The sequence below is a fragment of the Antechinus flavipes genome, chromosome 1 (assembly GCF_016432865.1).
Source record: "Antechinus flavipes isolate AdamAnt ecotype Samford, QLD, Australia chromosome 1, AdamAnt_v2, whole genome shotgun sequence".
Classification (NCBI taxonomy): Eukaryota; Metazoa; Chordata; class Mammalia; order Dasyuromorphia; family Dasyuridae; genus Antechinus; species Antechinus flavipes.
In genome coordinates this window covers 694,856,020-694,873,786 of record NC_067398.1, presented here as the reverse complement: position 1 = coordinate 694,873,786, position 17,767 = coordinate 694,856,020, and the positions used below count along the sequence as shown (strand labels likewise).

At 42.9% G+C, this 17,767-nt stretch overlaps 1 protein-coding gene across 5 annotated transcripts in view; it reads right to left on the bottom strand.

Moving 5' to 3' along the window:
- CAMKK2 (calcium/calmodulin dependent protein kinase kinase 2) overlaps nt 1-17,767 on the bottom strand; it is a 68,751-nt gene that overhangs the window by 18,585 nt on the left and 32,399 nt on the right. For all 5 annotated transcript variants that reach the window (XM_051972756.1, XM_051972757.1, XM_051972752.1 and 2 more), the window contains exons 3-12: nt 17,573-17,620; nt 16,359-16,412; nt 14,929-14,980; nt 13,209-13,342; nt 11,957-11,993; nt 6,914-6,935; nt 6,689-6,777; nt 5,090-5,289; nt 4,361-4,414; nt 396-469 (exon numbers count right to left, since the gene is read on the bottom strand). In XM_051972756.1, the coding sequence (XP_051828716.1) occupies nt 396-469; nt 4,361-4,414; nt 5,090-5,289; nt 6,689-6,777; nt 6,914-6,935; nt 11,957-11,993; nt 13,209-13,342; nt 14,929-14,980; nt 16,359-16,412; nt 17,573-17,620 (764 nt within the window). The remainder of the gene's footprint in view (nt 1-395; nt 470-4,360; nt 4,415-5,089; nt 5,290-6,688; nt 6,778-6,913; nt 6,936-11,956; nt 11,994-13,208; nt 13,343-14,928; nt 14,981-16,358; nt 16,413-17,572; nt 17,621-17,767) is intronic.

The window sequence follows — 17,767 nt, the reverse complement described above, 5'->3', positions numbered from 1 at the left end:
AACAAACATCAAACACCTACTATGTGTCAGGCACTGTGCTGAGCTAGTGGATACAAAGAAAAGCAAAAAGAGTCCTTGCCCTCAAGAAACTTATATTCTAAAAGAGGAGACAAACATAAGTCAACATATGGAGTATAAATATAAAGAGAATAAATACAAAGTAATTGTGAGGAGACCAAGAAAGGCTTTATATAGAAGGCGAAGCCTGAAGTACTTTTAGAGAAAGGGACTCTTCTAATACAAATAAGGAGAAAGGGCAGTCCAGACTATAATCTAAGCAAAGGCATGGAGGTGGGAAATGGAGGTACTGAGGGCAGAACTAGGGTGGTGACTCTGTGCATAAAGAAAAGCAGGAAATGTAAGATAACATTGCAGAAGTTTGAGGTGCTACTTACTGGTCGGGGAATTCCAGGGCCTGGCTTTTGATCTTACTATGTAAAGACAAGATCCGTTCATCCATAAAGGGACACTAGAGAAAAGAGTCAATGAAAGAAGAATCAGCTGACTACAATGGCGTGCCGAACCAACTCAAAAGGACTCTGGAGAGGTGATGGTTAAATTTTCTGTGGAAACGCCTGCCCGTTGGAAATTGGTTCCAGAGAGCCAATTGTTAAAATTTCCATCTTGAAAATCAGCAAACACTACTAATCAAAGCTTGATTTATGATTACATTTATTATAATATATTATTATATTTGTCTAAACCCAAGAAAGTGATGGAACAAATGTTGCTAATGCAAATTAAATTTAAAATGGATATTGTGAGTATTTTTTCCCTCCCAAAAAGCTGATTGTTAAACATTTTCCAGCACACCCTTGACTGGCTCATCTATACCACAGGAACAACACTTCTATGTCAAAGGGACTATCCTTTCAAGGCTAAGTTTAGGTGGCTAGGATTATTCCTTGTATCATAGATGGGAAAACCAAGGTAAGTCCATGGCAGGGAAGAAAACACACAACTAGCCTGTGTCAGAAGCGGGACGTGGCAGAGGCCAGTTCTTTCTGACTTAGAAGCCAACTCTCCAACCCTTACACCAGGTTTCCCTTAGGCTCACTATTAATGACAACTGACTCATTCACCAGAGATTAACTGAGCACCTGTTCTGCACAGGGCCCTATGTGAGAAGCCACAGGGACATACGGATGAATAAGGCAGAGAACAGAATCTTGCTGTGACAGCCAAAGATGTCGGTTTGAAAAATGAACAGTTTGATGCTGAGTGAAATGAGCAGAACCAGGAGATCATTGTACACGGCAACAACAAGATTATACGATGATCAATTCTGATGGATGTGGCTCTTTCCAACAGTGAGATGATTCAGGCCAGTTCCAATGATCTTGTGGTAGAGAGTGCCATCTGCTCCCAGAGAGAACTGAGGGAGGATCACAATAGCATTTTCACCCTTTCTGTTGTTGTTTGCTTGCATTTTATTTTCTTTCTCATTTTTTCTCTTTTTTGATCTGATTTTTCTTGTGCAGCAAGATAACATATATTTAAGATGTTTAACATATATTGGATGACTTGCCATCTGGGGGGAAGGAGGAAAATTTGGAACACAAGGTTTTGCATGGGTCAATGTTGAAAAATTATTCATGCATATGTTTTGAAAATAAAAAGCTTTCATTTAAAAAAAAAGAAAAATGAACAGTTTGTACATGGTAAAAAAAATTCATGTATATGTTTTGAAAATTAAAAGCTTTAATTTAAAAAAAAAGAAAAATGAATGGTTTGTACACAGCTCCTATCAAGTCTTCCTAGTCCTCTCCTGCCAAGGGTCACATCTGGAGAATACCACTTATCCCCAAACTACTATCTTTCCTCAGAAATCAGCTGCCCTCAGTGCCAGAGATTCAACTTCCATGGATAGAGGATCAAAAAAAAAAAAAAAAAAAAAAAGCAAATGGAAAAAAGTACCATTCTGTATCCTTGGATCTGGATAAAGAAATCAGAAAATGACAGCCTACAACTAATATAATAAAAATAACAGTACCATCTAGGAAAAGGTAAAAAGAGGAATTATCTCATACAAACAAAGTGTGAGAGGAAGAACTGACGCAGAGGAATTAGGAGAGGAGAGCTGGTGCTTCTGGAATCCTGCTCTCAAAGGGAATGGGTTAAAGAAGGAATGACACATAAACATCTAGAAGGGAATAAAAATCTTCTAAATTCAGAATGAAATAAGAGGCTACAGGGATAGGGAGGGGAGAGAGAATAAGGGATGGATTTTCATAGGGAACCCTATTCACACCAGATTTGGGTTAAAGAGAGAACAATTGATACCTTTAGAAGGCAATAAAAGTCTTCTCAATTTATAAAGAAATAAGAAGGAAGAGGGTAAGAAGGCTGTATAGATTGACGAGAAAGGAACAAAGAGGGAATGACATACATATTTGGAAGAGTATAAGTCTTCAAGTTCTGTAGAAACAAGAAGACAAGGGTATGGGGGGGGAGGATAAAGGACACATCCTTGGGGAGGGATGGTAGGTTTAATAAGAGGAGGGCAAGGTAGTACATAGAAGTGAAACAGAGGAATCAGGAGGGATAGGAAATAATATATACATACAAACAAACAAAAAAAGATCAGGAGTAGAATTTATTAGAAAAAAAAGCAGGGATAGTAATCATGATCCCACAAAACTAAAGCTAAAAAAAGATTTAATCAAAAAAGAAAAATAGGAAAATACACTATATGTCATCTAGTGTTTTAGACTATTTAAAATAACTGGACTTTATAAGTTGGAAAGTTGCTGAAATGTAGAAAATGAGTGGATTGAGAAAAACATGGAAAAACTTGGATTTATGAAAGAAGATGGTATCCACCTTCAAAGAAACAGAGGTCAAGTGGAAATAAGCAGAGTATGATCTTACTTAGATGCATACGAATATACTGTGTATTTTATGTATGATTATACATATCTATGTAGATGTATATGTCCATATATGTATTATATATTAAAATATATCTGATTTTATTTTAGCCTTCTTGGGAGGAGTGGGAAGGAAGTAAGAAAAATATTATAAGGTAAAAATTACACAAAAGAGAAGAAAAACCCCTATAAAGGAAGCAAAGAAAAGATGGACAGCTCTGAACACAATGGGTGGTATTTATTACACTGGCCTTTTTGAAATGGAAAGTTATTGCTTTATATCTCAAATCCTCTCATCTTCTACTGCGCACATGACAATGTTTTTTTTTTCCTATTTTATATTTAAGTTTTAAATAAATAAAATAAGAAAAAAGAATAATGGTAATAACAATAATGACAATAATGATGATATTACCAGTTAGCATTTATATAGTGCTTTAAGACTGGTAAAGTGCTTTACAAATATTATCTCATTTTATCTTCACAACAATCCTGAGAGGCGGCCCATTTTACAGATAAGGACACTGAGTTGGCCAGGTTTATTGACTTGTCCAGAACTACATCGATGCTAAGTATCTGAGGCTGCATATGGATCCAGCAGGTCCAGCACTTTAGGTACCATGTGCCCCCAAGAAGCCTCTGAGAGATTCAATACAGGTTTTGTCCAGTTGGGTCAGACTCAAATCTGATGAATGATGTTAGATTTTGAGTTAGAAGATTTGGGTCCAAATTCTGGCTCTTCTGATGTAAACTGAGATCTTTTGGGGAGGGGAATGATGAAACCTTTATGGGGGCCCGGATATAAACTGTGTCCCCTTTGGGGAGACTCTCAAACCCTGGGAAAAGCCTACCTTTCCCAGACTAGCCCTTCCCAAGTTAAATGGTTTCATTCAATCAGAGATCTTGGTCAACCACCCTCCACTGAAACTGAGATCTTGAGAAGGATCCCCTTCAGGGAGCTCCCAGACCCTGGGGAAAGCCTTCAAACTCCTAGTTAAGTGATTTTATTCAATTGGAGATCTCTGCCTGATAGTCCTCTATTGATTAGCCCAGACAGCTCCCAGCCCCAGGCCAATATTTATCCATATAAGGGGAGGGTCTGTTAACCCACCTCTGCCAAATTCCTAATGAGGAGTTTTGCCCCCTAAGAAAGCTTCCTTCTTAGTGAACAATAAAAATCCCTTTTTGCCACACAGATTTCAGGTTTGCACGTTCTTTTGCATTGGACCTGCACCAGTTCTTGCACCTCTTCACTACCACTAACCTCATCATTTGCACCTCATCACTTCCACCTACTTCCTTGTGCCCCCAGGCAAGGTCATCTCAATGGCTTTTGAAGTTCTCCCAGCTCTATGATTATAGAGAGTGAATGCTTGGTGACTAGAGAGGCACCCCCCACCCACACTCCCTCCCTTGGTGACTAGAGAGGCACCCCCCCATCCCACTCCCTCCCATGATGGAGTAGGTAAAAACCGCTCCCACTGGGTTACCTGGCCAAAGACAAAGCAGTAGAGGGTCACTCCCATGGCCCACACGTCCAGAGCCTGAAAAGAGAAGATGCCTCAGCAGGTGGAGTGGAGATAATGACAAAAACAGCAACAGAAACATTGGAATTCTTCTTTTTTTTTTTTTAAGACAATCAAGGTCATGCAGTTAATAAGTGTCTGAAACCAGATTTGAACTCGGGAAGATGAGTCTAGCTGACTCCAAGCTCGGCGCCGTCTAAGGCCTCAATATCTAACATTCTTAAAAGACTAAAGTTTATTTTGTAATGGAAATAGTCTGCTTTTAGTGGGAGGGACACTGGAGGTATTAATAACCCTCTCTTACAGATGAAGAAACAGATTTAGATGTCACTTGACTTGCCCAGAACCACACAGCAAGCGAGCGTCAAAGGAAAGATTTGCACGCGGGTTCTCCCGTCTCCCCGCCCAAGTTCTGCCCACTACGCTGAATCCTCTGGGTCTGATGGGTACTTTTGGCTTTCAGTCACCTCCACCCCGAGGTGCCAACTAGGTCTGCCCTTTTCTAGCTCCCTCTTTTATGTTTTCTTCCCCTAGAGACGCTCCATGAGGGCAGAGGCATCTTGCTCACTTGTAATTGTTTCTCTGGTACTACAAACATGAAGTGCTTAATCAATGCTGTTTCCATCTAAACTTTTTTCTCTAATGTATCAGGACAAAGGGTGGCTTCCATCCCCACCCACCTGCCCCTCCTACCTTCCCTGAGAAGATCTTCCGCGTCTCCGACAGTGTTTCAGGAGCCATGAAGGCAGGCGTGCCCACGGTGTTGGTGAGGAGGGCATCGGTGCCCTTGAATTCGTTGCTCACGCCAAAGTCAGCGATCTTGATGTGTCCGTCCTCTCCAACCAGGAGGTTGGATGGCTTGATGTCTCGGTGGATGATCTTCTGGTAGTGCACTGGGGAGGGAGGAGGGCCAGACACAGAGTAAGCCCAAAAAAGTTCACCCACTCACAAAAGTGACCAAGTGTTCCCTCCCATTCCAGCAACTCCAAAGCAGCTCTAGGGCATTGTCCCCATTCTACAGACAAGAAAATTGGGAAGGTGAAGTGAAGCCCAAAGTCACGTAGCAGCTAATGGAAGCTGGGCTCAACCCTAGATCTCCTGAGACCAAAACTTTCCGGGACAGTCAGGGAAGACTCCAGACTCCCTCGGGAATAATCAAGGCTGGCCAGGAGTTTGGAACCCTGTGCCTTGGGGAAAGTTCAGCCTCTGCTTTTCTCCCATTTTCCTCCACCTAACTCTGAAGAGAGGAAGGGATCATCTCTGAGGGAGCTTCCTTTCACCTTCAAAATAAGCAAGTCATTTCTTCCCACTAAAGAGCAAAGGCCCCAAATAGGGAGCAAGACTTCACAAATTATCCTTCTGTTTCAAAAACTAAGTATTACTTCAAGTCACATTTTAGGACTGTTGCTTTTACTGATACTAGCACTCAGATAAGAGAGGCAAGACCCAGAAAATCCAAGTATGTTCTCATGACTCCACGCTGGGCCTGGAATCAGGAAAATCTGAGTCCAAATCCACCTTTAAGATACTTATTAGGCTGTGTGATCCTGGCCAAGTCACTTAACATCTGTCTGCCTCAGTTTCCTCAACTATAAAATGAGGGCAAAAGCAGCATCTACTTTCCTTGATTTTTGTGAGAATCAAATGAGAAATCTGCAAAGTGGCACCTAGCACATAGTAGGCACTTTATTTCCTTCCTTGTTTTTATTTGTAAAAGGTTTTGATTCAATTAACAGGTTGTTAATTAAATGCCAGGAGTTATGGCTTATTTGGTTGGAAAAGTAAACAAATGATAGTCCAATAAAAGTCTAACCTTTTCAATCCTTTGAACTTCAAATCAACTATGATGACCTCAATGCTATTTGGGAGATATCCTGACTCTTATTTACCAGATTTGTCTTGGATTTCTGACCATAATGCTCCATTAGTGGTGCAGTGGACAGAATGCCAGGCTTTGAGTCAGAAAGACTAACCTCCGAATCTGGCCTCAGACACTTCCTAACTACGTGAATCTGAGCAAGTCACTTCACTTTGACTCAGTTTCCCCATCTGTAAAATAAGCTCGAGAAGGAAATAACAAATCACTCCAGTGTGTCTGCCAAGACCAACAACAACAAAATCTGACCATAATTCTTCATCGCAGAGCCTCAAGCAGTTTATGACTATATCTTAGAGAATGTACTCCTCCCCTTTCCCTGGAGAGAAATTCAAGAAATCTGAAAATGTTTCCACCTCCCTGGATCTCCTACTCTCCCTACCACCACCACCCCGATCGGCTCAAGGCTGACTTACAATATTCGATGCCTTTGATCAGATCTTGGAAGTAGAATCGGGCCTGGTCTTCAGTCAGTGGCTTGACCGTGGGCACTTCCATTACAGGCCTGAACATTTATTGGCCAAAAAAAAAAAATCTAATTAGGTCAATGTAACCGTTCCCCTCCCCCCAGCCTCTGGGCTCACAGCACTCAGCTCAGCCCCTTGGGAATCCCGGTAGGGCTTCTGGCCTGGAATACTCACCCCTGATTGACCAGTTCAAACACTGTAAGGAAAGAAAGAAGATGACAGATTGGGAGCTGTTTATTCTACCATTCAGTCTTGTGCTTCCCTTCCCTTCTCCACCCCTGCCTGTGTCCACCTAGAGTTCACTTTATTCCACCAGAGTTTTCCCCAAAAAATATCCTTTAAGTGGATAAGGGATGGGAAAACAAAGGGGGAGGAAGCTGAATTCCTCAGAAACAGAGAATACAAATGCCTGCAGCCTACTACCACCCTTGTCATTCTCAGGAAAAAACCCAATGTTAGAACCATGTTTCTACACAGCTTTCAGATTCATAAAACCAACAGCCCATGTAGGGGGGTAGTGCATCCATCCCATTCTACAGATGAGGAAACTGGGGCCCACACAAGAAAGAATTTGTCCATCACTAAATCCTCATCTGTAAAATGAGCTGGAGAAGAAATTGTCCTATGTGAATGGAATGGAATATTCCCGGAGTCTAAGAACTAACGAACAGGTGGATTACTGAAAAACCTCAAAGGATTCATGAGCTGCTGCAAAGTGAAGTAACTGCACCCAGTGACAGCAAAACTGGATGATGATCAACTACAAATGACTTAGCTCTTCTCGGCAGAACCGGGAGGACATTGTACCCAGTGACAGCAAAATCGGATGATGATCCATGTGCCAAAATGTTTGTGGCAGCCCTGTTTGTAGTGGCCAGAAACTGGAAATTGAATGGATGCCCATCAGTTGGAGAATGGCTGGGTAAATTGTGGTATATGAATGTTATGGAATATTATTGTTCTGTAAGGAATGACCAGCAGGATGATTTCAGAAAGACTTGAGAGACTTATAGGAACTGATGCTGAGGGAAAGGAGCAGAACCAAGAGATCATTATACACTTCAACAACGATACTGTATGAGGATGTATGAGGATGGAAGTGGATTTCTTCGACAATGAGAAGATCCAATTCAGTTCCAATTGATCAGTGATGGACAGAATCAGCTACACCCAGAAAAGAACATTGGGAAATGAATGTGGACTGCTTGCGTTTTGGTTTTTCTTCCCAGGTTATTTTTACCTCCTGACTCCGATTTTTCTTGTGCAACAAGAGAACTGTATGGATCTGTACACATATATTGTATAAACTTTAGCATGTTTAACATGTATGAGACTACCTGTCATCTAGGAGAGGGGGTGGAGGGAGGGAAGGGAAAAGTTGGAACAGAAGTGAGTGCAAGGGACAATGTTGAAAAATTACCCATGCATATGTTCTGTCATTAAAAAGCTATAATTAAAAAAAAAAAAACCTGGATGACGATCAACTACAAATGACTTGGCTCTTCTCAGCAGAATCAGGAGAACATTGCACCCAGTGACAGCAAAATCTTTTGATGATAATTATAAATGACTTAGCTCTTCTCAGCAGAACCAGGAGGACATTGTACCCAGTTACAGCAACATTGTACTATGATCAACTATAAATCACTTAGCTCTTCTCAGCAATACTGATTGAAGCATACTATTTTTCATTTTCTGTATTTTTGGTCTTTTTTTCTTTAGAATTGTATCTTCTTTGAGAACAAGACGAATATAATAATGTATTTTGCATGATTGAACATATATAATCTATATCAAACTGCTTACTGTCTCAGGAAGAGGCAAGGTAAGGGAGGTAGAAAGAAAATTCGGAACTCAAAAAAATTTTAAATGAATGTTTAAAATTGTCTTTACGTGTAACTGGGGGAATTTTTAAAAATATTATTTATAAAATGAGCTGGAGAAGGAAATGGCAAACTACTCCAGTATCTTTGCCAAGAAAATCCCAAAAGGGATGATGAAGAGTGAGACACGACTGAAATGACTCAATAACAACAATGTCCATCCCGTTGATGGCATTAAGTCTCTTGACTCCAACCAAGTTTGACAGCCTCCTTTTCCCACAGTGGGCTGCTACATGGGCCACAATAACGGCGTATACCCTCCAAGCCTTAAATCCAAAACTGATGTGGACGGACAGACGCAAGCCAAGACAAAGCATCCTTGACTACAGTTGAAAAGACATCATTGTGTGTCGGAAGACTTCAGAGAAGAGGAGAATGCAACGAGGTGTCTAAGCAGCTGGCAGATCACAGATCATGGAGGCCGGATCTGGCTCATGTTTCTCGTGGTTATTTTAGTCTTTATGGCTGAGGGCTGGTTCACAAAACCCACTGTGGTCTAACTTCCTCCCTCCTTCTGCCTCACTCCACCCAAATACCATAAACTAGCCAGGAGCGAGTGGGTTGATCTGTTTGTATGAAACCAGCCCATTTCTGGCCCAAACTGCTAAACAACTCCAGAGGCTCTGAAAAGAGCTTCATCAGACTTTCCAAAGAGTCCAGGATATAATATAGGAATAAAACCCCCTACTCTAGAGCAATGAAACAGATGTATAAATTACAGGTTTTTTTCCAGATCTAATTATCTATCGTTTTATTTAATAAACATACCTTTAATAAGTCACCATAGTTAGGAATTCAAAACTTGGGCTAATTGTGATGGATAGTTTTCATGTTAAACCCTCAGAGTTAAATGGTTCCGATATCAGTTATCAGAATTGTCATTCCTTTCTATTAATGGGTAACGTATACAACCATAAAGTGACATGTATTATGTACCTTTGTTATTAAATTGTTAGGCAGTTCAGGTGAACTCTTGTGAGACAGGAGGAAGCCTAACACTACATGGCCTAGTGGATGGGGCACTGGACTTACAGTCAAGGAGACCTGGGTTCAAATCTCTCTTCTTATACTTAACTAGCTATGATCCCTAGCTCAGTTTCAATTTCTTCATCTGTAACATCAGTGGAGCTATGTCCCGATAGGGGTGAATAACGAATCCCCTAAAGTGCTCTCATGTACTTGAATTCAAATGATTCAAAGTTATAATTATGTTAAATATGGTCATTCATCTGAGGCCAGAAGAAAATATGATGTAAATCTGATTAATGCAACCACTTCTGGGAGATTCATTATTTGCACTAATCAGGATCTAGCTGTATAACAGATTTCCTTCACAGGATTTTTTTTTTTGATGAGGAAAGCATTTAGCAATAACTCACATTTGTAGATTATAATTCTCTTTAGGATTTACGATGATAATTCAACATTTTTTTCAATGAGCTGGATTAAGGGACTCTTCGCAAATCAGGAGATGACAGAAAGCAGGGTAGAAAAACTAACAAACTAATAAGAGAATTAGAATTTTTTAAATCTTGAAAGGTAAGGATGATGGACTGAACTAAAACACAATAAAAGGTGATGGGAACAAATGTAAAATCCTATACTTAGGCTGACAAATTTAAAAAAAACCAATTTCACAAGTGCAAGATGAGGGAGAAATGTGATTGGGCAATAATTCCTGTGTTGGTTAACTGATGTGAAAAAGATCTCGAGTAGACTGCAAGTACCATGTGTCACAATCTATGATGGCAGTTGAGGAAGCCAGTGGGATCTCAGGCTGCGTGACTAGGGGTCAAATACCTAGAGTAAGAGAGGTGACCAGGCAGCTGCCCTCTGCCCTAGACAGAGCTTATACTGAATAATATAATCAGCTCTGGGTGTACAGAAAGGGTTGTAGAGACAGGGTTGGGAGAAGTTGAAGCACCTGGAATTATTTAGTCTCAGGAAGAGAAGGCTGGGGGAGTGTGGTAGGGGAGGGGAGAACATTACAGTTCTCAAGTCTGAAGGTCCAAGATGTGCAAGAGGAAATTGGATTTGGCCCACAGGGGTTGAACCTGGAGCAGCAAGCTTCAATTGACAAGAGGTTGATTTATGCTCAATATTATAATAAAATAGCTCGTATTTATGTAATATGTTTGGTTTAAGTTTGCAAAGCATTTTATCTGTGTTATTGAGTTTCACAACCTTATGAGGTAGATACCATTATCATTCCCATTTAACAGATGAGGAAAATGAGATCAAAAGAAGTTAAAGGATGACCCAGGGTCACACTGATAGTATGTGTCTAAGGAAAGATTCAAACTCAGATCTTGCAAAGTCTCTCACTCTATCCACTGGGTCCTTTAGCTACTTCTAAGAGAAAACTTCTTAAGAATGGGAACTGTCCATAAGAGAAATGGGAAGCCTCAGAGGCTGGTGAGTTCCACAGCCCAAGAGATCTCTGAGCAGAGGCTGGACAGTCAGAGACGTTGTATGAGGGAGATTTAGGCACGTCCTCCATCTTAGATTAAGCGATCGCTGAGGTCCCTTCCAGCCTGGATGCTAGGATTTCCAAAAAGGAATTTCCCAAGATGCTTTGAGTGAGGGTAGAATCTTGGGACTATGTAGCCAGCCTCCGAAGGAGATTATACTCCTCGGCACACACTAGTTCTGGGTAATTTTTTTATAAAAGTCTCAGATACTTTCAAGTTCCATCTGGCGTTCTGTACAGTGAGTTTTCCATTTCCCCCATGGGTGTGTATCATCCACAGTGTTCAAAGAATAGGCTCCTGCCTTCTCCCTCATCCCACTCCCTTCCCTCCATCCCCAGGACACTGAGTCCTCCCTGCCCACTGTTATTTGAGGTAAACTCAAGAAACACAAGTTCATTTTCATATTAGCCCAAACTAAACATAATCAGAAAGAGGGACTTGTGACCAAAAAAGTGTGATCTGGCCTAGAATACAGTTCCAGTTCCAAGAGAAAAGATTCTTCCTGTTTATTATTTTTATTATTAAGATTGATTAAGATGATTAAGAAAATCAGCTAGGTTTTAGAGTCAGGAAAACCTAAATTCAAATCTGGCCTTAGCCATTTCTTTGTCTGACCCTGGACAAGTCAGTTAACGTCTGCCTCAGCTTCCACATTTGTAAAATGGGAATAAGAATAGCCGTTGGTTGTTGTAAGGCTCAAATGAGCTGGTGAATGCAAAGTTCCTAGCCAGTCTTCAGGCACTATAGAAATGTAAGTGATTATGACAAAAGAAGGGACACTTCAGCAAGTCAAAGAGGAAAGCACACTGGGGCTTTGGCAGGCACAGGCCGGGACCAGCGGAAGGGAAAGCTGGCTTTCTTACCCATGTACAGATGGTCCTCATTTGGGTCATCCAGGACCTGTCAAGAAAGACACAAACATGGAAAATGTGAGAAGAGGAGAGGAAAGAATGAGAAGGCATAAGGTCCATATCCTCCCAATCTGCGCTTTAGAGGCAGGTCGGCTATACTCTCTATTCCTACTCTCCAAAATGAAGACAAAGATCTAAGGAAAAGATCCAAAACTTGGGAACTAAAAACTCATTCCTGTGGTCCACTATGGCCAACCAGAGCGGCCACGCTCAGACTTCTAACAACCGCACATAGCCTCACAAATTCGGTCTTTCCTCTCCCCACACACGGTCCCCACCCGTGTTTGGGAAGATTTTTCAAGGCTATGCAGTGGGATGGAGGGAGATAACTATTTGGGGTCGGTACGACCTGAGTTCAAAGGCTGAGATGTGATTCGAACTTAATTCTCTCTAACTCCAAAGAACTTAAAACTCCCTAACTGTCCAATACACCGCCTCTCTACAAAGCATCAAGTTCCAGTCTGAGACCAGGAAGTTACAGCTCCTGGGCTTCTCTGTCTTGTTTAGTGATTGTTGTGGAGTCATTTCCATTGTGTGACACTTCATGACCCAGTTGGGCTTTCCTTGGCAGAGACACTGGAGTGGTTGGCCACTTCCTTCTCCAAGTCATTTTACAAATGAGGAAACTGAGGCAAACAGGATGAAATGACTAGGCCAGGATCACACAACTAGGAAGTGTCTGAAAGCACATTCCTGATTCCAGGCTGGCTATGGTACTATGATGCTACTTAGCCGTTCCACATTTATTATAAGGCAAGCAAATAACCATCTGTATAATTAATTAAGAGGCCCACCTCCCTCTACCTTCTTTGCAAAAGTGAGGGACTATGGATAGAAAATATTGTATATATAAGGTCTGATCTTTTTGGATCCGTTGTCTGTTTTGCTAAAATGCTTCTTTCCCTTTTTATCCATTCTTTGTTATAAAAATTGGGTCTCTGGGAAGGGTGATGAGAGGAATATGCTGATAAATGTAGGTAACATATAAATAAAGATAGCAATATAATTTTATTTTGTCCCTCGCCAGCTTTTGATCTGCCATCAGCATATAGGTAACCCCTGTACTTGGGCAAAAGCTCAGATTACAGCCATCTCCAGGTCTCCTAAACCAGCCCTCATATCTTCTCCCTCTCTACCATACGGATGGCTTAAACTCAAAGCTGCTCTGCCCTCACCCTTCTCCTCCCACTGCCCCGTGTCTCACCTCCACCAACTTCACCACATTGGGATGGTCCAATTTTTTGAGAATAGCAATCTCTTGGTAGACCTGTTCAATGGGGCCCTTGGGCTGGATGCAGCCTTCGGAGGCAGGCTTGGTACCACGGGGCGGGGGACGGCCTGATAGGGAAGAACAAACATACCACACTGTGAGGACCTGATGCGACCGGAAGAAGAGTTAACCATCCCAGAAAAGGTCTGGCAATGGGAACATGGGATACTGAGACCTGTCCACTGCTCAACGTCTCTGCTAGTTTCTTGCTGCGCCTTCGATGGAGATCAAGTTTGTGATCTTGCATTTCTAGGTACAACCTGGTTTTAATAAACCTTTTAGGACTAATTTTACATTATTCCCATTTACACACCATACATCCCAATCCAACTGGTCTGCTTATCACCTACGGCAGGGGTCCTCAAACTTTTTAAATAGGGGGCCAGTTCACTGTCCCTCAGACTGTTGGAGGGCTGAACTACAGTAAAAACAAAAACTTTGTTTTGTGGGCCTTTAAATAAAGAAACTTCATAGCCCTGGGTGAGGGGGATAAATGTCCTCAGCTGCCGCATCTGCCCCGCGGGGCATAGTTTGAGGACCCCTGGTATGGTTTGCAGGTTCTCCTGTTTCTTGCCTTTCTCACATTATTCTTTATACACAAAATGCCCCCTGACCTGTTGATATCCCATCCAGGCTTTAAGACCCAACATAAATGCCTCTTCTTTCTGATTGGATAATCTGGGCCAAGGGAGCCCCTGGCCCAAATCAAAGAAAATGAAATTTAGTAGGGATCAATGGAAAGACTAACAATTGTATTAAAAAAAAAAAAAGTCACCTAAATGAGAACAAGAGGGAAAGACGGGGAAAGCACAATTTAGATGGCCATTTGTCTGGAAAAATGCCTGGGGATTTTAGTGGGCTGCAAGCTCAACATGGTGGCCAAAAAAACAAAGATCAGCAGGTCTTCCAGTTACTCTATTTATACATTGGGGGAAGTCGGGATGTTTTTCTTGGATGTTTTTTCAATTTTCTTTTGCTTGTGAATGATAATGAGCAAACATAATCATTGCACACACAATGGACAAACAAATGATTGTGTAGAGAAGTTGTTTACACAGTATTGTTTCTTTTCAGTGGATACTAAACTTAACAAGGTAGTAACAAAATTATCATTTGTTTCTCTTTCTGTACTTCTTCCAGTGGCAGATGGGGAAGTGAGGGGGAGGGGTGTGGAAGAAGAAAAGAGAGGAGGTAGAGGCCAAGGGGAGGGAGGATGGAGGGCAGGGGAGGAAAGAATGGAAGCTAAAGGGAGGAGGGATAGAAAAAAGGCCAAGGGGAAAGAAAGAGGGGAGGCCAAGAGGAGAAAGGGGGAGAAAAAGACCAAAGGGAGGGGAATGGAGGAGAGGGAAGAGTGGAGGTTAACAGGGAAAGGAGGGAGGTAGAGGCCAATAGGTGGAGGTTGGAAGGGAAGCTGGGGGAAGGAAGAATACAGAGACCAAGGGAGGAAAAGTGGAGGCAGAAGCCAAGGAGAGCATCTGGAGGGGAGGCTGAGACAGCCCGAACTAAAAGGCCTGGCTGAGAAAACATCTCCTTTCCAGTCCCCTCAGGGGCTCCCATCCAGTCTAGATTGCTCTCTTCGGTCATGGGGTACTCGTGGGATTCCCCCAAACCAGTCCTCCCTCGAACAGTTTCCATCCCAAGACCACACACTCACGCGGAAAGCCCGCTTGCCGCACCAGCTTCTTTTTGGAAAGCACCTTCATGGCCTGGAAGAGAAAAGTTCCAAGGTCCAAGTTACTATTGATGAGTCACTCTGGATTCTGCCCAGGAGCCCCGGCCTTCCCTGGGCTCCGTGGCCTCAAGTCACCGCTCTGAGTGCAGAACAACACAGTAACTCCCCATCGGATCCTCCCAGCCTGGTGGGGAGCTCCCATGGCCAGGGCTTCCAAACAAAGAAAGGGCCCAAGGGACAGGTTTGGGCAAGACAACTGGAAAATGTACCGAAAGAGGAGGAACTCTGACAACAACTCATTGTGAGACTTTGGCGAGCTCTTGCCTCAGTTTCCCCATTTGCAAAAATGGGAACAAAAGCATTTTCTGAACACATAAGGATGATTTCATCATAGGGTCATATTCTATGGCTCCTAGGATCATGTGAGATCACATGTGTAGAGCATTTTGTAAACCTTAAAAGTGTCCCATAAATGCCATTATTATTATTATCATTATATCATCACTTTAGCACTAAAGGGTTCCTCAGGAGGGTCCTCTGGTGCTCCTGGGCCACTGGATAGCACTGAGTATCGTGTTAGACTTGAAGGCAGGAAGAACCAAGTTCGAATCCCACCTAAGAACTTTACCGGTTGTTTGCCTTTGTCACTCTCAGCCTCAGATGCTTCATTTGTAAAATGAGAACCATCATTGTGTTTGTCTCTCAGAGTTGTTGGGAGGATACACGAGATAATGTGTGTGGGCCATGTCACAAACCCCAAAGGACTACACAAACGCCAGCTTTTGTCACCACTCTTACTATCAGGAGTAGTTCAAACTCTCCATTTTACAGAGGGCCAAAGGCATTGAGTGACTGGCTCAGCCACACAGCAGTGAGCAGCAAACCCAAGTCTCTGTCCTTCTCACTGTGGAAAAAAGTGCTGGGACCCAAGTACCAACCTGGCTCGGATACTCACTTATTACTCTCTCTGGACTTGGGGCAAGTGTCTTCATCCCTACCCCCCCCCCCACTCAGGGCCTCAGTTTCCCCATCTGTAAAAGGAGAGGTTCGCCTCCATGGCCTCGGGGGACCCTTCCTGCTCTGAATCTATAGATACTTCTGGGCCTCAGTTTCCTAATCTGTAAATTGGGGAGAGGACGAGATGGACTCAAGTGCCAAAACTATGGTATGATCACGTCATTTCTTCTCTCTGGTCTCAGTTTTCTCATCTGTAAAATGGGGAAGATGGACAAGATAGCTTCTAGATCCCTTGCCCTTTCTAAATTAGCGATCCCTCCTCACTTCCCTGTGCCTCCGCTTCCCCATCTATAAAAGGAGTGAGTTGGAAAGGTTTAATCGGGCCAGGAGCGAGGAATCTGTGCAGTTGGCAGGTGCAGAAAAGCTCTCCCCGGGGCAGGAAGCCGGATACTCACATAGTAAGTATTGTCGTCTTCATTGTAAGCCAGCTTGACCACTCCATAGGAACCCTGAATGAAGGAGAGCACATCCATGATCCTCCACTCCCTCCCATCATGCCCTGGGCAGGGGGCAGGAGCATTCCCCCCGAGCAACCTGCCACAGTCCCACCCAAAGTCCTGGAGCAGTCCCAGCTGCCGTCCCCACAGGGTCACCTCTCCAGCTCCCAGCCAGCCTGCAGGGCTGAGCCCAGCCTTCCTTGGCCACTCTAATCCCCTCTCCCGCAGGCCGGGGCCCAGCCCAAGATTATGATTATTTTCTCTGGGTCTTTTCCACATCATTTATTTCTTCAGCACGAAGCACGAAGCCACACACATACTTTGTATTTCTCTCACCAAAGACAACAATGGAGAATCTATCCAGCGCTCTCTGTGTGAAATAATGGCCTGTCCTTCTTAGGGGGACATGATGCTCCAGCCACCAGGAGGGTATAGCAGGGAAATCAAGATGGGGGAGTGGGAAGGCCTGAGTTCAAGTTCCACTGAAGACATTTATTAGCTGGGTTACTTCAGGCAAGTCATTTAACCCCTGTGCCTCGGTTTCCTCATTTGTAAAATGAAAGGGATGACCTCAATGATCTCTAAAATCCTTTCCAACTCTAAATCTGTGCTCCGTTGTGCACCAAATCCTCAGGTCATGGGCTGACCTGAAGCAACCATACTCCCCTCCACTCCTCCCTGGAGACCGCCATGTTTCCCAAGTCAGTGGCTGTGAAACAGATTCTTTTTCTTTGCCTCTTGCCAACTCCTGGGACCTCAAGCCTCCCTTCCTGGGTCTCAGTTTCCCCACCCAGGTGATCTCAATGGGATATTCAAGCAAAGGCTGAAAAACCATTTGTCTGGCTCGCTTTAGTGAAGATCTGACCCAAGTCCAGATGGGATTAGATGCTCCTAAGATTCCTTCTGGCTCATTCATGACTACAATGGGACAATATCTTTACCACTTAGTGGCTCAATAGGATTTTTTCTTACAGAAATAACTTTAATTTTCTTTTAAAAATCAAAACAAAACAAAGAAACCCGTCAAAAGCAACAGCACCAAACAACGGAATCCTCCCCTCCTCTAGGGGAGCCCCCCTCACCCATCTCTCCTTTTCCTCCTCCTCCCACACCCCCCTCTAGTATCTGGGAAGCACCAGCCCAGACCCCAACAGGCCCCTCTTTTTATTTACCTTCCCAATCTCATCTTTCAGCGTATACTGATTAAGCTGTACACAATCCTGTAGGGGAGACAGGAAGACAAGGGAGAAAATGTCAGAGGCTTCCCTATTAAGGGGTAGGAGGGAAGGAGGAAGAGAAAATAAATAATTATAAACTGGGGGCAAAAATAGAAGTTTTAAAAAAACACCTAAAAGATATTTCTGGCT